The sequence below is a fragment of the Gopherus flavomarginatus genome, chromosome 7, assembly GCF_025201925.1.
Source record: "Gopherus flavomarginatus isolate rGopFla2 chromosome 7, rGopFla2.mat.asm, whole genome shotgun sequence".
In the NCBI taxonomy this organism is placed as follows: domain Eukaryota; kingdom Metazoa; phylum Chordata; order Testudines; family Testudinidae; genus Gopherus; species Gopherus flavomarginatus.
The window spans coordinates 63694288-63714738 of record NC_066623.1 but is presented as its reverse complement, the minus strand read 5'-3'; the positions used below and the strand labels follow the sequence as shown (position 1 = coordinate 63714738).

The window sequence follows — 20451 nt, the reverse complement described above, 5'->3', positions numbered from 1 at the left end:
AATTAAAACACATAAAATGTAACAGATGCTTTCAAATTGCACAGCATACAGTTCTCTAGCATGTCTTGATGTGTGTCTCTGTCGATCTTCTCACCATTGGTTCAGGTGTGTCAAGATCTATTGTACTCAGTAAATTAGCCTCAATGTCCCACAAGAAAGTTCTTGTTACTGTCACTCTCGTGTGTGTGTTGCTGTATCTGGGCCTTCAATGCATAACATACCAGGCATTAATCTGTTCCAAAGACCAAATCTCTACTCCCTGTCTCACTTTAAACTATTTCCCAATTGGATTAGTCTCTGCTTCCGGGAGGGATACTGTTAAGCTGTGCTCTAACTTCATTATTGCAAAGCTACTATAAAGGAATAGGGCTGGCATTGTGTTCTTGAAGGTAGCTAGATAAAGATGAGCCTGAAGCTTAGACTGAATATAATAACCCACTGAAAATGCTTTCAATTCCTATGAGCTTGAACCTGGCAACATCCAGCATCTCTGTTCCTTATGATCAGAGCTGTTATGGTAGAGTACAGAAGAGAGCAAGTATTTGAGATATGCAGGCCCTTGTCCACTATGATGGTGCACAGGCAATTGCTCATTCTTGTCCTTGCTGCTGTTCTGCTGCAAGCAGTCTCTCTTCAATGCCTTTGTGGCAGCACAGAAGCAACTGTAAGAGATTTGCTAAACCATTCATTGTAGGGGTGGCACTGAGCAAAGTAGTGGATTGAGAAGAGTCAGAAAAGCAAAACGGAGAGAAGATCAAGAACTGAGGGCAGTAATCTTTTGTTGAGACGTACAGCACTATCACTAAGATAAGCTTTGGAAAAAGAAAAATTGCTAGGAGATTGCATGTTATAGCTTGTGTAGGCAGATCTTATTGCACACATCAAGGGCTCCCTGCATTCCTCCAATCTTCCTATAAGCCTCCTATGTGCCACAGTCTCGTTCCTCGTATCCAGGGACTCCCTGCAGTTCCCTCAATCTCCCCCAGACAGGTGTTCTGTGTGCCCTGCATTCCTCTTTCTCTCATACCAGACACCTCCTTTCTCCTCTCTACCAGCTGCTCTATGTGCATACCCATTCTCATTTCCCCCATGTCTCCCATTCCATGATAGAAGATCTGTGTGCATCACTACCCATATCAGGATCCCCCTGCCTCCCACCTGCCAGGAGTTTTGTGTGCCAAACACCATCCTTCCCTTCCATTCCACGGTCTCCCTTTCTTCCCCTCCCCCACTGCATGGGCTCTGTATGTGCCCCTGGTCTCCTCCCACCAGACCAGGGTCCCCAAAGCTTCTCCCACTAAGAGTTCTATGTGCCCCCTATTCCAGCATTCCCAGTTTCCTCCTCACACCATTTCCATCATGGCAGGATCTGTGTGTTCACCCCTACCCCACCACCATTATTTTTTTTTTTTTTTCTGACTGGAAGATCAGCCATTTACTGTGTCAACATGTTAAACTGAACTGAGAGGATAGACAGATGAGATAGGAGTATTGTGCTGGAAGGCATTAATGGGTGGTGTCAACTAGTTTGCAGAGGTGTTCAAGGTCTCTGGTTTGTGCTAAAGAGTTGGCAGTGACTTCATGTATCCACAGTTTTCACTCTTTGAGTTTTTCAGTTTTATCCAAAATCAACAGCGTGGCATTGATGCCTAGAACATTCCCTGGAATTCAGAGTTCAAAAGTTACTGCATTACATACGTACGTAAATGCCATCAAGTTGAGTGTAAGGCCTTCACAAGCTTGCCAAATGAGACATTTTCATAATTGCATAATTACCCAGTGCCTGTCTCTTTTCATAGGTTTCAATAAATTTAGGGGAAATTATCTGATGTTAACGAAGCTGGGTACTTAGCACAATATTACTTTCTGGCCTTTTTTGGCAAGACTTGGCTCTAAAATAAATTGATCCTGTTTGAGATTCTCTTGCAGTAATAAAAGTCTGACAGATTTCAAGTAAACAGTAAATATCATGGGATCTTCCAATATTCATCTGAAAAGGATATGACAGTTTATTTGAGTGAGAGTGAACTAAAGCTTAAAGGATGGGCTGTTCTAAAAAAAATAGAGTAAAAATACTGAGATTGCTCGAAGGCCCAGACTACTTCTGTTCAACATTAAATTCTGTAAAATAAATTTCCCATTACTGAGTGACACATTTATTTTGGAAATAATTTATCTTTGTTTTAAGTAACCTGAACTGAATTGCATATGTACAATTAATAGGATTTTCACTCATAGAATTGAAAAAAAATTCCAATTTGGTCAAAGGAAGCATTATCTTATGTTTAAAGCTCAGGTCAGTCATCAGAAGATATAGGTTTGGTTCTTAGCTCTCACTGATTCTCTGTATAATCTTAGACAAGTCACTTAAGTCATCTGCATCTATTTCTCTGTCTTTAAAATAGAGATATTTTATTTTAAGTGGGAGTGTAGTTTATTTCATTAATACTGAAGAACTTTGGGCTGAAGGTTCTACGTAAGTGCAAACTGGGTTTATTCTTGAGTAATCTCAGTTACTCAGTCTCAGTATTTAAATACAAACCAATAGATTACATCGGGGTTGTACTAGGACTAGTACTGTACTATAACTAGTTTGTCTTCAGACAATGATATATAATTTTCTGCTGTCTAACAGGCTTTCACTACATCCATTAATACCAAGAGTTGTTTGTTGTAGGTTTAGGAATGTACGAAACACCACTCTTCCTTGCCCATGAAGAAGAATCTGGTGGCCGCAGTGTTCCAACAACTCCGTTGCAAGTCGCAGCGCCAGGTGAGAATCAGTATTGCAAAGTGTAGTGATAATATTAGATGCTTTGACTTCCTAACAAAATGCATAATATTACCGTTTATGTTGTTTACTGCTATGGTGAAAATATTACTGCAGATAGAGTTCTTGTAGTACCCAATATTTTAATAAATTTGGGTAGAAGTACAAAATAACAGTCTCTCTTAACTGCTTTTCCTGATTTTGTTTTTTGAAGTGACTGTTTTTACTGAAAGTACCACAGCTGATCCTTCAGAGCATGCTTCCCAGTCTGTTCCAATGGTTACAACGTCCACTGGCAGTTTATCCACTACTACTGAATCTGGAGTGGGTGATGATGGGGATGAGGTTTTTGTGGAAGCAGAATCTGAAGGGTAAGATACACTGCTCTGTGGATTAAGACTTAATTCTGTATTTGAGATTTAGTTTTACATGCTTTCATTGCATTGCATTGTTTGAGTGTGTCTGTTGTCTGTTAAATCTTAGTTCTATTTGGTCCATGGCAGGAAGGGATCACCAGCACTGAGTGGTTTCCTAAATTAGTTGTCAAATGAATCTGGTGATCTTTTGCCTCCTTCAATACCAACTTCTTTTGGTCTCCCTGTATTGAACTATATTCATCTTGAAAACAGGATTAGTGTGGCTTCCACTTAATGGTGGAAGATGTTCACAAGCTAATCCGCTTGCAGTGGAAAACAAAAATTAAACTCTGAATCAGAGGCTTATTCAACCTCTGGCGCTGGTAGTGGGATCTAGAATTTCTAGACACCTCAAAATGGTCACAGCTCAATGTCAGATTTCCTTTTTTCCAAACAACTTAATTTACTACTTTGCAGAAATAACAGAAACAAAATGTAAATCTTTTAAAAGAATATAAACCCTTTCTGGACACCCAGAGCATGAGTGAGTTGGGCATGCATTTCCTTGATAAATGGATTGATGCAGTGGCTCTCAAAACTGGTCTGCTGAGCACTTCAACTAACTTGTGGAGTATCCGTCAGGCTTTATTCAGTGATAGCTGGAGCCCATTCCAGGACTGTCTGGCTTTCCAGAAGCTTTTTATTTTTTTATCTATTTTTTAAAGCATCTCTCTGCTCAGCTGCTAAATGCTTTTTTCTTTTGTGTGTGTTGTTTGAAGTTCAAGTGTGAGCAAAATTTGGAACACCACCAGAATTAGACACATACAGGACAAAAACAAACTAAGAGTAACCTGGAGAGCTGTGGGACTTCTGATAAAGGGTAGAATTTGATATTAAAAAATGTAGAGTCCTGTACCCAGGCAAGGGAAATAAAACAGCACAAATGGGGAGTTAAGTGGAGAAAATACAACCAAGCAGCCCCATAGATTGTTTAAAATGATTTTATTTTTATTTTGTTAATTCTGCCCTCAGATTTCCATGTAATCAACTGATCTAGTTGTCCTTCCATTGGGAAGCTTCCATTGGACTCTGAGTGCTCTTTAAGATAGCTTTGTTACTGTCTTGGTACTGGCTTTTTGAAAAATCATTAATCCAAGCTTTTTAGGTATTGCACCGAAAAGGGCATTTTGGGCAAAACCCTAGGAACCATCTCTTTTCCCCAGCCTTTAAATTTCATATACTGTATCAGACTGCGTAGTCTTACTGGTTTCCATTTAAATTAAATATTTACTTCCCCTTTACCCACTGACCTCTGTAATATGGGAAGCAGATTGATGTATAAATTCTTCCATGCCACATGGTTTTACTCAAGTGCTCCAAGTAAACTTTATTTTTTTCTTCCTCATTTTTCTGATCAGGCAGTCACTCTGGTGGTATGCAGTGGATGGGTAGATGAGTGCCAAAGAGGATTTGTCTGCCTTTGTTTTTAAAATATTAATATCTCTAATTTCTGGTAACAAGGTAGAAAAAAAGTGAAGTGTGTGTATGACAATACCCAGAGTAAAAGAAAAATCAATTTCCTGTTAAATTACAAAATGATCTGTGCTCTCAGGGAATTTTCAATTTCTCTTGAGTTTTATCACAATTGTTCAACACCTGCATTTTTATGTTCCAGAATTACGTCAGAAGCTGGTCTAGAAATTGATAGCCAGCAAGAAGAAGAATCTGTTCAAGCACCTGATGAGTCAGACCTCCCTTCCACCAGTCAGGATCCTCCTTCCAGCTCATCAGCAGGTATTGGCTTCCTTCCTAATGCAGATGGCTTCCTACTCTTCTGTAGGATGCTTGTACCTCAAGCCTTTTTCCAGTGCAGTGCACATTGTTGGCAGTGGAGACCAGACTAAGACCAACTATTTTGAGCATTTAATGTCCCTTCTGAAGCATAACTTCAATACTTATTGTTGTCTCCGTAGTGGGTCAAAAGGAAACTTAGATTAGTGGTGTGGCCATTGTTAAGAATACACTCAACTTTCTCTTCCCTTCTCAAGCAGTGTGTTGACAGGTTGAATTATGAGTGAACTCTAATCATTATGGCAGCATTGTATAAGAGAGGGTGGCGATTTGTAGGCAGATGAGTGGCATTTATCCTGATTCTGGAACTTCTTCCACCATAAGTGTTTAAATTTGTATTGATTTTTGTTCTGTATCAGTTGATAACATGGATAAACCTCTAAGACATCTGGGTTGCTTATAAATAATCACAGGTTTGCTAAAACAGTGGTTCTCAACCAAAGATACTCATACCTCTGGGACTACACATTGGTCTTCCAGTGGGCACGTCAACTCATCTAGATATTTGCCTAATTTTACAACAGGCTACATAAAAAGTACTAGCCAGCGAAGTCCGTACAAACTAAAATGTCATACAATGACTAGTTTATACTGTTCTGTATACTATACACTGAAATGTAAGTACAATGTATTCCAATTAATTTATTTTATAATTATATGGTAAAAATGAGGAATTGAGGAATTTTTTTTTAGTACTAGTGACACACTTTTATGTTTGTCTGATTTTGTAAGCAAGCAGTTAAGTGAGGTGAAACTTGTGGGTGTGCACGACAAATCAGACTCCTGAAAGGGGTACAGTAGTCTGGAAAGGTTGGGAGCCACTGTGCTAAAATATCCCTTTACTAAGTGAAAAATTACAAGTAACATGATGGGCATATGAGTATTCACAGATGCAAAGCTTTATTCTTTTGTTAATCCATTGGTCTACTAACCATTAGTCTGTCACTCCATTTCAAAGTAAAATGGACATGTGAATCTTTGGAGAGTTCGACATTTTTTCATCTATTTAATTTCCATTTCCATTTGGTGAGGGCAACAGACTGTGAGTACTGGACCGTATTTTTGTCATCAGTAACTAATGGAGATAAAAAAGGAAATAAAACAAAATATCTTTTAAGAGAGAACTTTTTAAAATACCTTGAAGGATACTCACTTCAAAAGAAAATTTTAGGGTCATATTGCGAATCCCTTCCTGGAGTTGTGATTATGTACTTCAGTGGGACTACTCTTGTGAGTATGGGATTCAAAATTTAGTCCCAGTAGAATTTTTAAAAGGGATATGATGTAAGCAATGCAGACGTCAAAGGGCAAGATTGTAATTAGATGCATTTGATCTTAGCTGCAAATAATTTAACCCAGCTAGTGAGTTTAAAAAAAAAAAATCAAAGGAAAACAAACATACTTGTTCAATCTGAGGCTTTATTATTTTTTGAGATGATGTTAATGAAATAGGTTACACCTTCAAATTTTTAAAATATGAAAGACAAGTACAGCTGTATGTTAATTAAACGATGGACTCGCTAACAGTTACAAATTATACTGCAGTAACAATCTTGTATATTTTTTCTGAAACTTTTCCGTCTCTACAGACACAAGCAGTAATCAGCCAAAGCCTTTTCGGCGTGTCAGACTTCAGCCACCAACGTTAAGAACTGGTGTCCGTGGTCGTCAGTTTAACAGGCAGAGGGGTAAGTGTCTGTCAATGCTATAATTATTGTGACTATATATGTACTCTTTCAAATGACCTCTTAATTTTCTTAACCCTTTTCAAACTGGATATCTATAATGCCACCATAAGTATACATAATGAGACATTGAATAATGCAGGGTCCCTGCCCACAGAGCTTTCAATATATATTACCCAAAGCATTCATTTGGCTGACAGGCAAAAAGACTACAGAAAACTTCCTCCTCCTGGCTCTGATTTTAGAGGGTGTATAAATTGCAGTATATTTTAAACTTACTTTTTTTTGGCGATTTATCGCTAGGACATAAGCTCGATATGATACAATTCTGATCTTTAAGATTACTCCTAACACAATTTTCCTATTTCGAATTTAAGATTTTTGTTGAGATGATGTCTGGAATCACTATGCTGTTTTTTAAAGAAAATTAAATGATTGAAATTACAGAAGCTTATTATGTTAGTATTCTCCAGATTTTACTTTGATTGCTACTAATGATTTTTAGCTATAACAACCCCCACATGAAAAAAAACCCTACCCAGATTAAATGTATTTATCAGCATAAATGTTAAGTATTCTGCATATCTTGGTGCTAGTGCAGACATGTCTGTTAACATTCAGATGCTGTGGCTCTAACCGTAAAAATGCACTTACAGAACTAGAAGGGATTTCCATTGCAATTCCATCTATTGTCACACTTAACCAAAAGGCTGGCTGTTGACAAAGGAGGGTAACCCTCCCCACCCATAATTGAGCATGCTGTGGTTGTGACTCTTCTGACCCATGGAATGTAAGTCCACAGTAGTACCTCCTTGTGCTAGGCCATCATGGAGAGAGAGATTGCTAACAGAATATTCCACGGCACACTCATCTCATCACCAAACAAAGTAGCAAACTGACAATGTTTGATTATTGGAGTGGGGAAAAATACTTGCATTAATACTCTTCTCTTTCCCTAAACAGGTGTAACTCATGCAATGGGAGGCAGAGGAGGCCTAAACAGAGGCAATATTAGTTAGAAGTTCTGTAAAGTAATTGAAGCTGTGTATACAGACTGTCAGATTGGCTAGTGTTGCTTAAGTGTAATGATTGCAGCGCTAAAAGCAGCATTTTGTACGTAGATTGATGTGCGCGTATTTCAATGTCTTTATTAATAAAATTAGACAAACTCAAATTAAAATGGCTTCTTTCTTTAAAATTCTGTCTTACAATTCATCTTTAGGACACTTATACCAGTCCTTGGATACCGTCTGCCCTGTCTGAGAGGTAACTGATCTTGCTATTCTGCTGGCCACATCCACATTGTAGTATTGATCTGCAATGAGAGAAGTGCAGTTTGAGTGGAAATTAAAATTCCAGATCTAGGAAGTCTTTAGTACATAAAAAGGTCTCTGATCTATGTGCTGAGTTAACATTAGAGTTAACATCTTTCCCTTTTTATTGTCACTTTGGCAGAACTGGTACATTGTATCACACTTGATGCACCTGTAGTTGAGAGAGAGGCTTTAATAGCAGTTACCAGACAAAGCATTTCATTCAGACATTTACTCTTTTTAGCCACCCAGATCTGAGTATTGGCAGTTATGTAATCTTACCCTATAACAGTTATAGCCAGCTCACACCTGGAAAACTGTGCCACTTAGTCAACTCACAGTAGCCCATTTTTATAAAAGCAGTTCCCGTTTTAAAAATACTGGCAGCTTGTCAAGTCTCTTGACAAATACTACTTTGAAGATTTCACACTGTTCAGAATTATACTGTGAGAGATGATCTTTTTTTGAAACCCAAACACAGCTGATTCAAATATACTCAAAAATCCCAGAAGACATTCTTCATAGTTGTAAAATTGGGTGCACGTGAACAGATAGTGTTTTAAACAACTGAACATCCCTCAGCTAAAGGCTTGAGAGTTAAGGGGAGAATGTTCTTTGTCTCTGCTGTCTCATGCTCAGTTGAATTCTGTGCCAGCAATTCTCTGAAGAATCTAAAGAGTTTAAGCCTTTTCTTAAAACTGTAAAAGTGGAACCTTCTTATTCCACAGGTGTGCATTGTCTCACTTATTTCATAGGCATGATTGGAATTGTCACAGTGGATCAGACCAGTGATGGTCCTAGTCCAGCATCCAGTGCTTTAGAGGAAGGTGTAGCAACAAAATCCTTCACTGTGCCTTTATGGGATGCTGCCCAAAGGGAAAGTTTCTCCTTAACCCCATTAGAAGTTGATTTATGCCCTGAAGCATAGGGTTTTAAATCCTGAAGTGTTTGAGTGAAATCCTAACTCAATTGCAGTCAGTGGCAAAACTCCTACCACTTCAGTGGTGTGAGGATTTCATTCTTGAATGGTTTGTCATTACAATGACCACTCCAGATAGTCTTGTTATCCCTATAAATGTCCAATCCTTTTTTAATCCTATCTGCCTGAGTTCTTGTGGCACAGGCTAGCTATTTCTCTGCTGATCATTTTAAGTAGAAACGTCCAGTTATTCAGGGCTTATGGGCGAAGCTTGAGTTATTGCCATTTTTTTTTTAAGCCTGAACCTAGTACTTATTAAACTTCATCATGGCAGTTCTCTTCCAGTGGAAAGGGTAGGTAACTTCACATTTCAGAAAGCTGCATTTGCCTTTGAGATTTGAGCTAACGTGTTTTAGCTTTAACTTACCTTTAGAGAAAACATAGTAATCATAAGCATCTGGTCTTTGGTAGTTAGGTATTGATATAGCTGAGTGAACTACTTTTGGAAATCCTCTCCAGTAAGAATTTATTTTAACCTCATGATGTAATATTCCTGCAGACAAGAAAATTGCTTTGTTAGGAAAATATATTAAAACATGGGCTGTGCAAAGCTATAACTTGGGAAGAGAAGCTGAGAGAGAACAGCTGCTAGGATGAAGAGATTTAAAAGCATACATTAAAGAAGTTGAACAGATGGAAAAATGCTGTCCTTCAAAGACTATTAATTTTAAAATAAAGATAAAAACCATTTAACATTAAATATAACTGACCAGATGGATTATGGTTGATTCTGAGAGTATGGTACATGACTGGTGTGCGGTACATGATTGCTGATCTTATTGCACGTTCAAAGCGTCTCCTCTTGATCACTGCTCTGGGTGTATAAGCTGGGTACCTAACATATACTTTCTTTTTGCACTTTTTGACTGGTTCTTGATTGTAGATATAACGTTGAACGCTGCCACCTGAAGCAGAAGTTTGTTCCAGTTGTGAAAACAGTTGAATTAGAAATGTCATCAGTAGCCTAATATGAATTTGCTAGACTGGGAAGATAACAGTCCAAAGGCTATTGATGAAACTTTCAGCTTGAAATGCCTCAAAATTACATATATAACTTAGAAGTATGATGCTAACAGGACCTGGCCTAACGTTTGTTTACTTCTGTGAGTAGTTCTGTTAAAGTCAATGAGACTATCCATGGTAGTAAGCACTATTTGAGTGAATGGGATCAATCCCCTTGAGAAGAAAAAGTGAAATTGTAGGGCACTAGCTTGATGCTGCAGGCTTTCTGCTTGCATAATTCCCATTCCTCAAGGGAGTGGAAGCAAGGAAAGGATTGCAGGATTGGGTTTATTTTACTTGCCTAGTTTTAATCTTAATAGCTCCTTTAAATGTTCCTGTATAGATGCTATACCATTCAAATAAGATAAATCCAGTGCTTTTCAAGGAAAGGAACCATGACTGAGAAACAGTTCCATACATAGATATGTGGTGATTGGTCTATTTCAGGTCTTACCAGGCCTCATTAACTTGTGACTGGAATAGCATTCAAATGATGGTAAAACTCTTCCTCCTAACCCTATCCTGAAAAGTAAACTTCCATGATCACTTTGGCATTCAAAGGCTGTCTCTGAAGCCTCAGGTTAACTCAGGATCTTCTGGTGCGCTGTGTACTGTTGTCATCACTTATCTGTTGCCAGACATGCAATCTTACTTGAAAATGGAGCAGAGTTTTATTCCCAAAAGAAATAAGCTGAATACTTCTAACATTTGTAGACGTGAAACATACCTTTCTTGAAAAAATACACAGATTCTGGCCTTTCGTTGTGTTGTGCTACTGAAAGAACTGCTACTATTTTCCCACTTAGTCCTGCAAATCCTTTTGCAATTTGTTTGGGATATCCCACATCCTTCGCATCATTAGTGAAACGCCAGTATTGGGAACCCTGAGGATTTAAACAGAAACTTTTACTTAAGGAGAAAAAAATGTCCATTGCTGATAGGCTTCAGTGTAGACTACACAGATGATTATGAAATCCACATCCAATTTACTGTACATTGTAAAGCTGGCCAAAATAATTACTGGTATATCCATCAAAAATAAAAATTAATGTTGCTTATGTTTGAGAGATTACTCTGCAGGCTCCTTAAGCTGCCATTAGCGCACAAACCTTTTCACCGACCAACAGCCGCTTTACTTTTGTGATAGAGTGAATTCCCCCACCGCAGCTAAAGCTAAGTGCTGGGCTTTCTAGAGAGTTCATGTTTCACAGCTGCTATTTTATGCTCAAAATCACTCCCACCCAAACTACCAGACTAATGTGTTTGCATAGGCAGCGAGTTATATGGGCTCGAGGTGCCCAGGCTCCAGGTATATTCAGGGCCGGGTGCCCTGCTTCAGCAATATTTGGAGCTGGGTCTCTCCCCCGGCCCTGCCTGGATCCAGCCCCGTCCCCCGCGGGACTCCCCCCACCACCCCGCCCCATCGCGTCCCTGCCTGGAGCGGGTCCCGGCCTGCGCCTTCCACCCCTCCCCCTGGGTCCCCCCTCCGCCGCGTCTCTGCCTGCTCGCAGATTGGCTCCCGGCAGAACTGCTGTCTGCTGTCCCAGGGTCCTAGCGCCTGCCATCCGCTAATGGCAAGGCAGGCTGCTCTTACGCTGCTCTTCTGCCCTAGCCCTGAGCCTTTCCAATGCCCCAAACCCTCATCCCCCTGCACCCTGAGCCTCTGCCCCAGCTGAGCCCCCCCGCATCATGAACCCCTTATCCTCAGCCCCAACCCTCATTCCCCTGCAGCCTGATCCTCTGCCCCAGCGTGCACCACCTCCCCCTTCCTACACCCCCCCAGCCAAGCCTGCACCCAAACTCCGTCCCAAAGCCTGCACCCCTCACCCCCTCCCGCACACCCACCCCCTGCCCTAGCCCAGAGCCTGCGCCCAGCACCCAAACTCCCTCCTAGAGCCTGCACCCCTCACCCCTTCCTACACCCCCACCACCAGCCCAGAGCCTGCACCCAAACTCCATCCCAAAGCCTGCAGCCCTCACCCCCTCCTGCACACCCACTCCGTGCCCCAGCCCGGAGCCTGCACCCAGCACCCAAACTCCTTCCCAAAGCCTGCACCCCTCCTGCACCCTAATCCCCAGCCCAGGACCTGCACCTCAGACTTCTCCCCTGAAACCCCGCCCAGAGCCTTAGGCAGGTGGAGGTGGAGTTTGAGGGGGCGGAGTTGGGGGGCAGAGTTGCGGGGGCGGGTTCTGGGCACCACCAAAATTTCTACAAACTTGCCTCCCATGTCTGTTTGCAAGGTCTGCATATTTTAGCCTGGCATGGTAGGCTGAAAACTGCTTCTAGACTCTTGGTAAATATTTATATTACATTAATGTCTAAAGGCCCCAATCAAGATTAGAACCTTATTGTGCTGGGTATTGTACAACACAGAAAAAAGGACAATTGCCTCCCTGAAGGGGTTACATACGGGTGACATTAGCTAATTAAAATGATGCAAATCATTGCTGCTACCACTGTTACATAATTGCAACGAATCTTCTACAAAGTATGATGTGTGGCCAGAAAGGGTTAAGCATCCTGCAGGCTAACTAACCCAGAGTCAACCTGTAGAGACACGTTAGAAATTATAATTAGGGCCATTCTGTGGTAAATAGGCTAAAACTTTGAAAATCAAACCTATATTATTAGAAGTTAGGAGTGATACTAGTTGTATGTGTACACTCATAAATGTTAGCCATGTAAACAGACAGTTCCTGTCTGTCACTATAGCTATTGATTCAGAGATCAAAAGGGAATATTAACATTTAGATTAATCGTGGATACAATAATGTCATTTCTATATGTCTCTTTAAAGTTTGTGGTAAAGTGCTTAATGGATACATTATCTTATGTTAATCCATGTAGTTAATTACGGATGAGGTTTAGGAAACAGAAGGTTATCTCAAAAGCCTATTTTTCACCCAGGACTGTATGATCAAGTGGCTGCTAGGTCCCAATCCTTTTTATCTCAGCTGTGCTTGAAGCTTCATGCAGGGAAAGCTCAAGCCACAAGGCTGAGATCCCAGTCCTGACTGGACCACCCTGAATATAAATATTGGACTATAACCTATGAACTGATTCTGAAAGAACTCTTTGCAACTTAAAAAGCTCACCATCTTGGCTATGAATCTGAATCTTAAGAATTGTATTCATGTTTGTATGTATATTGATCTTCTAACCAATGCTCTTTTCTGTTTTAATACACTTTAGTTTAGTTAAGGATTGCCTGTAAGCATGTATTTGGGTAAGATCTGAAATATTCATTAACCTGGGAGGTAATGTGTCCAATCTTTTGGGATTGTTAAAACTTTTTTATATGATGACTAAGGTTTTCTGTAACCCTCATCATATTTGACTTGGGTGTTTGGGTGGAGGCCCAGCACTGGGTTACTTCAAGGGAACTGTGCTGTTGGTTTCTGGGTAACCAGTGAGGTATTATAGAAGCTGTTTTGTGCAGGCTTGGTGAATCTAAGTATTGGAATGTCCACCAACTTTGGGAATTGTCTGCCCCATTCTTTGTAGTTCACCCTACTTGAGTGACCTCAGTTGGCTCCCCTGGGATGCTAATCACAACACTAAAGGCACAAACAGATGAAGGGATGGGGATATAATATAAAAGCATCTGAATACAGTGAAGAAATAGTATAGCTGTTAGGTATATATAATACAGATTTTCAGGGATGGGGTTGCAATTAAAAACTTGCAGGGATCCCAGACAGCTTGAGATGGAGGGGGAGAAGATAAGGTGAAATTAGCATTAAGGACTCTCCAAGGAGTTGAAAAATAAACAATTACATTTTATTAAGTAGGAACTTTGTACAACTTATTTTTGCTCTCTTTCATACAGCATTGTGCCTTCCAGCAAAATAAGGAGAGAATGTAACAATGAATTCAGATTTTATGTTTAACTCAGTATTTTAAGTTACTCCACTTAAGGAAACAAACACCAATCGTTAGCGCTGCTGTAATCATTAGAGTACTGGAACATGCAGTGCATTTCCAAAAGGGTGCTGGGGGCTGCCAACTGTACCAGATAAATTACTCTTATGATAAAACGTGTGAGTTGGGGGAGGGAGAGGTGAGGGGTGGTTGATGGCATCAGTAACGTTTTTCCTGCTCTACTATTTATGTCCCCCTCCAGGGCCGCCCAGAGGATTCCGGGGGCCTAGGGTCTTCGGCGGCAGGGGGCCCCGTGCTGCCGAATTACCGCCAAAGCAGGACCCACCACCGAAGTGCAGCCGGGTCTTCGGCGGTAATTCAGCGGCGCGGGTCTTCGGAGCACTTCAGCGGCGAGTCCCGGAATGGAAGGACCCCCCACGGCCGAATTACCGCCGAAGACCGGGCTGCGCCTTGGCCGCAGGTCCCACTTCGGCGGTAATTCGGCCGCGGGGGGCCCTTCTGGCCCGGAGCGGAAGGCTCCCCGCCAGCGAAGACTAGGAGTGGAAGAAGCTCCGGGGGCCCAAGACCCACGAGAGTTTTCTGGGGTCCCCGGAGCGAGTGAAGGACCCTGCTCAAGGGCCCCAAAAAACTCTCGTGGGGGTCCCTGCGGGGCCCAGGGCAAATTGGCCCTCTTGCTCCCCCCCCCTCTGGGTGGCCCTGTCCCCCTCCCCTGACTGTTAATGGTGCAGGGAGCTGGAGATTGAAGCACAGCAGCTTCACTTGCATCAGAAGGTGACCTGAAAGAGTTTAAGACTGATCCATGGGCAGGTCACATTCCTTCCATTAGAGCTCTGGTCAAAATTGTGTGTGTGAGAAATTTTCCCTCCAAAAAGTTCAATCAAAACTGAAGCTTTTTAGCAGAACACTTTGATACCCACAAATGTGGATTTTACTGGAGTAAATTTTTAAATAAGTCTTTATTTCAAATTGACATTTTGAAACAGTGGAGAATTTGTTTAGATTTCCATTTTGTTTTTTGGAATAATCTCCCCCCACTTACTCACACTAACATATTTCTTCCTTTTGCATTAGTCAAAAAAAAAGGCAGGGGAGGAATCTTGAAAATTAAATTGAAAATGGGAACCCCAATTTGCTGATTACAAAAACAAAAACATTAAGTTAAAATGAAATAAAGCTTTTATTTTTTTTGAAGTTTTCTGCTGGAAACTAACATTTTGACTAATAGGAGAGATTTCACTTTTCAAACCTGCCCGTCCTTTTCTCAGGCCCTAAGTCTGGACCCTTTAGAAAGCAAAAATATAACAAGAATTAGATAGGTATCTACTCTCTCCTCCACTGATTTATTCCCAACTGTGGACCTCATGACTACAGACTCCTAGTCACAGAGGAGCCATTGCTAATCCCCCCCCACACACATATAAAACAATAAACATATGCCAATTTTTGCAGAAATAAACTATTTAATTTGAATTATAAACAGTCTATATATAAAAGACTAGGAGAAAGGATGGAGAAAAATTCAAACAGAGAAATACAAATGTGTATATCAATAGAATCTTGTCAACCAGGGCCAGCTCTTATCTTTTTTGCCACCCCAAGTGGCGGGGGGGTGGGGGGGAAAGCTGCAGCAGTGCGGCCAAAGAAGAAGAAATGAAAAGCTGCCATTGAAGAAGGAATAAAGGAAAAAGCTGCTGCCGAACTGCCGCTGAAGAAGAAGAAATGAAAAAGCTGCCATCTAACTGCTGCAGAAGAAAAAAAAAAAGGAAAAGCTGCCACTGAAGAAGGGAGGAGGAAAAAGTGTGAGTGCTGCCCCAAGAACGGACGGAGTGCCACCCCTTCAGATTTGCCACCCAGGCACCTGCTTCCTTAGCTGGTGCCTAGAGCCGGCCCTACTGTCAACAATTGCCAAATTGTTAATGCAGGTTTCCAGAGCATGCACTAAGGCCTTGGCCATCCAAGCCAGCGGTATGCAAAATTCAAGCTTTTCGATCAACAAAGTTTGTCAGTTTTAAAAATACAGCATTATTTTCACAAGAATGAACACACCTATGGAAATGCTTATCCTCTTGTGAGGTCTTTAATCCCTATGCTGAAATATTTGTCAGTTATTCAATTTCTCAAAACTATTGACTTGTCCTGTATAACAAGAGCAGTATGATCTTAGAGCCTTTGTGTGATTTTGATATGAAAAAATGCCTGTTTAAAAAAGGCATTGTAGGGATCCATCTTTGAAATTTTATATTTGTATTTAATCTCCAGCTCAAATTTGCTCATTTTACAAGTAATGTTTTTCTTAACTGCCAGTCCTCTAACCTCATTCTAGTCTATAAAAGCCAAGTTGTGTTTGTGTGTTTTCCTGCTTGTTTATCACCAGTATAAAAAACTTTGGTTCAAATTACACCCTCGCATACACCTGTGCAACCACAGTGCTTTCAAATTATGCCCTGTTAACACCTGTGCAACCATATCAGTCAAGTTATTGTGGCTTCACTGAAGGCTGCAGTTTGATCATATTTAACGGTTCTGTTGATTCACAAGCCAACTCACTCTCTTAGCTTCATTGGCTCTGCAGTACCAGCAAGATTAAAAAGTAGAAAGGCTTTGTCTACACTGGCAATTGAATGACAAAACTTTTGTCTTTCAGAGGTGTTAACCCCCACCCCCAAAGACAGAAGTTTTGCCAACGACAAGCGTTGGTGTCGAACAGCACTTTGTCGGCAGGAGCACTCTCCTGCCAACAGAACTAACCCTGCTTGTTGAGGGTGCAAGTTTTTTATCGGCAGGAAAGCGGATAAACAGAGGCTACATTGCGTGACTTTTAGCAATACAGCTGTGTTGCCAAAAGCTGGGTAGTGTAGACATAGCCTTAGTTTTGTTACTGCAGTAAACAGAAGATTCTGAATACAAATGAGCCAATTTGTTGAGTAAGAAGCTTCTGTTCATAGTACAGTCAGCTTACTCTTTCTACTTGTTTTGTAGGAATTTCTCACCCTCCAGTGGGAATTGCATCAAAGTACTTTGACACTCCTTTCCTCTTAGGAGCAGTTTAAAAGTACCAAGACTGCACTTTACATAGCTTTGCTTGTTACACTACAGATGGCTTAAAGAGCAGGCATGCCTCAGACATACCCATTGTTTGTTCGCCTATAACCAGTACTTAAAGTAGTCTGAAATCACACCCACCCCCCATCAATTAATTCTGCCCCCAACCCTCCCATCAATCCCGAGGTTCTTCACCACCAGCCCTCCCCAACTCCCAGACCTTGGCCTGTAGCAGGATCCCTTCTTTCGCCTTCCCAGGCTTAGTGTTGCTGAGGAGCCATCTTTCCCTTGCTCACAGGCAGGGAGGAGGTGCCCTGAGCTGCTGGGCTCTTTCTGGTTGCCTTCCTCTCCTATGACAGTTGGTGTGAGGGGATGGAGAGCTCCACCAGGCTGCTGTACTTCAGGAGGCAGGCAAGTGGACAAAGCAGCCATTCAGAAAGGGTTTTTCCTCAGGTGGTACTAAAAATGTGCACACCTCAGCATCTTTCTTAGAAATTCTCTTTCCTGGCCCAGTGCACTTTAAGACTATACTGTGTAACCTACAAATCATAGAAAGAGCACTGCATTCTCTGCTGCAAAGAGGATTTTTGTCTTGTTATATTCTGCCTGTTGCAGGTTCTTACCTCAGACATATAATGTAGCAATAGGAAAGGAAACCATGTTAAGGCATCAGTGTGAGCCTGAGTCTCACAGCTCCCACACAGCTGCAGCTTGTTAATTCTAGTCTATTGTTGCCATGGTTTTGGTAGTCAATTTTATTTCTATATAATGAGTTTTTGAGCACAGGAAAGGATCCAGCTTGACAACTCTGAGGACTGATATTTTCTGGCTATAGAATGCGTACAATACAGGCCTCAGCAGCGAAAGCTGATGTGGGCTCACCAGCATCCTCTCTAACTGCCTTAGAAGGGTTAATTCAGTCTGCACGTCCCTTCAGTCCTTGACCTTTTTCATGAGAATGCCAACAGGAATACTCATTAAGGCAAACTGAGCAACTGGACAGGTGTGTTGTCAGCTGAGCTCATGAACCTATTTATTTACTATTACCCTTTGCTATACAGCCCTTCATTGTTTTTTTTTCATTTTAAGAGGCATCTGTGAAATTAAATCTTTTAAAACGCTCAAACGAAGCAAGATAACTTCCCTACCTTAAAGAAGAAGGTTTTGCCATCACAGTTGCATCTGGAAAAGACAGTGTCGATGGGGGATGGAATACCCCAGCCCTCAGTGATTTTACGAGGGGACACTGTTGGCTGCCTAGCTGAATCCAGCAGCCAGTAGTAATGACCTGTAAAATAAAAAATAGTTCTAGCCCTGAAAAATCTCACTGATGTGCACCATTTTGCCCCTACTTAAACTTTTAATTTTTTTAATAATAGTACAGACAACACCACATACAGAATTCTAAATACTAGAAGCAAGGACCACAGAGCCATCCTCTTTGGCATAACATCCTCTCCAAGTGCTCAGTCCTGCAAGGCTGAGTGCCCAAGGTAACAGAGGTGGCTCAGCACCTAGCAGGATCAGACTCTCCATGTAATTGCAGTGCCTGGAGCCCAGAAGCATCTGCTGGAAAAGTAACGTTCAGCAAGCTTGGGGGAGGAGGAGGACAAGGAAATCTGTCTAACCGAAGTGGCCGAGGGCAGCAAAGTCTGTGCAATGCTGCTGGGACAGAAAAGAGGAGGAGGGCTTTGACTGACTTGACAAAACAGCCAACTACAACCTTAGAATATCTTTTCTGTGGCTAGGATCATCTAGCCCTATGCATGAAGCCTGCACAAACACACTGTTTGGGAAAAGGGCATAGATGGTGCAAAGCTCTTTGTTCCCAGAAAGAGAAATCATGCCATCCTGCAGCACCCAGCTTCACAGGGAGGCTTCATCCCAAGCTAGCTGTCCCCAAACAGCTGAAGTACAGAAGGCTTTGAGTGGGGAGAAGAGCCAGCCCTTCACTTCACCCCTCACACTCATCAAGCTACACATTACGATCAACAAGGAATTCTCAGATTCCACTATTCAGCAGTGGAGGCCGAATTCCCCACCTCCCCTATTGGGCCTCGTCAAGGCAACTGGCTTTGAGCAACCTAGGTCCTGGTTCACTCCAGAAGGTGAACTATCTGCACTGAAATGAGATGATACCACAACATTGAGTACTGGCTATGCTACATGTAGTGTTACATATAAAAGAGATCGGGGTGAGTGAAGGCCTAGTCTGGAGCCAGTCAGGCTCATGTGAGGTCAATAGTTCGGGTTGGTGACACCAAGCACCCACGCAGTAGTACACAGAGGTTCACTCCAAGGGCTATGGGTAAACTCCTGGGCTGCTCTCACTTTTTATTATTGTGTTCTGTTTGTGGGACGCTGGTCACATTTAATTATTATAGGAGATATGATTACTTTGAGGGATAGAGTGTCTGATTATTGCTGTAGAGCAGGGGTCGGCAACCTCTGGCATGTGGCCTGCCAGGGTAAGCACCCTGGCAGGCCAGCCAGTTTGTTTACCTGCCACGTCAGCAGGTTCGGCGGATCGCGGCTCCCACTGGCCGTGGTTCTCCATCCCAGGCCAATGGGGGTGGTGGGAAGTGGCACGAGCGAGGGATAAACTGGCTGCGGCTTCCCACCACCCCCATTGGCCTGGGACGGTGAACTGCGGCCAATGGGAGCCGCGATCCGCTGAACCTGCTGACGTGGCAGGTAAACAAACTGGCCCGGACCGCCAGGGTGCTTACCCTGGTGAGCCGCATGCCAGAGGTTGCCGACCCCTGCTGTAGAGTTATTTATTTGGATATTAATTGCCTTTGATTTCTAGGCCTTTTCTATCTCTGGCTCCTATCTATACCCTTATTTTAACTCTACCTTTTTCTCTGTTAGTTTCTTAAAGTCATCTGGTCCTTGCTTCCTATAAAGTTTTAATAATTGTTAATGGGGCTCTATGTTCATGTATTCATCAAACACTAGGAGCAGGCAGAATTAAAAAAATAGAGAAGGGAGCAGCAGTGGGAGTGGGGAAGTTATTAGTGGAGGATGGAAACTGGGATGGGTAAAGGTATGAATTGGTGTTCTGGGGTTCCTGCAAAGAGAAATTTCCATTGCTTTTCTGTAGCCCATATCCTACTTAGCACAATAAAACTAACCTATGTGTAGTTGCCCCCAAAGTTATTCATCGTTATCCCAGCTCCCATTCAGTACAGTAATGCCTATGTGTGTTTATTTTGTCAAGCTGTTTATTTTTTACACTGATCCCAGAGCTGGTATTACAGGTAGTCTACAGACTCAAGCAGACATTCCTGTATTAGACCTTGTCTTACACTACAGAGGAAATTCGATCTAAGCTACACAATTTGAGTTACACGAATAACGTAACTCAAATCGACGTAGCTTAGATCTACTTATGCGATGTCAACGAGAGATCCTCTGCCATCGACTCCCCCTACGCTTCTCGATCTGGTGGAGTATAGGAGTCGACGGGAGAGTGATCTGCGGTCAGTCGCTGCTTGTTGATCTCTCAGTAAGTGTAGACAAGCCCTCAGTTACATTTGGAAGGTTTACTTCATTAATATAAGGGCTAGA

The 20451-nt window shown here is 41.9% G+C and overlaps 2 protein-coding genes across 5 annotated transcripts in view; one reads left to right on the top strand and one right to left on the bottom strand.

Moving 5' to 3' along the window:
* Positions 1 to 7819, top strand: part of TPR (translocated promoter region, nuclear basket protein) — a 73654-nt gene extending 65835 nt beyond the window's left edge. For all 4 annotated transcript variants that reach the window (XM_050961353.1, XM_050961351.1, XM_050961350.1 and 1 more), the window contains exons 47-51: positions 2678 to 2773; positions 2985 to 3141; positions 4802 to 4920; positions 6567 to 6665; positions 7626 to 7819. In XM_050961353.1, the coding sequence (XP_050817310.1) occupies positions 2678 to 2773; positions 2985 to 3141; positions 4802 to 4920; positions 6567 to 6665; positions 7626 to 7681 (527 nt within the window). In that variant the 3' untranslated portion in view covers positions 7682 to 7819. The remainder of the gene's footprint in view (positions 1 to 2677; positions 2774 to 2984; positions 3142 to 4801; positions 4921 to 6566; positions 6666 to 7625) is intronic.
* Positions 7820 to 7864: 45 nt separating this feature from the next.
* The window catches only part of PRG4 (proteoglycan 4), a 33533-nt gene continuing 20946 nt past the window's right edge, over positions 7865 to 20451 (bottom strand). Inside the window, exons 8-12 of the mRNA XM_050962288.1 lie at positions 18030 to 18169; positions 10684 to 10840; positions 9665 to 9859; positions 9322 to 9447; positions 7865 to 7977 (exon numbers count right to left, since the gene is read on the bottom strand). Of these exons, the coding sequence (XP_050818245.1) occupies positions 7868 to 7977; positions 9322 to 9447; positions 9665 to 9859; positions 10684 to 10840; positions 18030 to 18169 (728 nt within the window). The 3' untranslated portion in view covers positions 7865 to 7867. The remainder of the gene's footprint in view (positions 7978 to 9321; positions 9448 to 9664; positions 9860 to 10683; positions 10841 to 18029; positions 18170 to 20451) is intronic.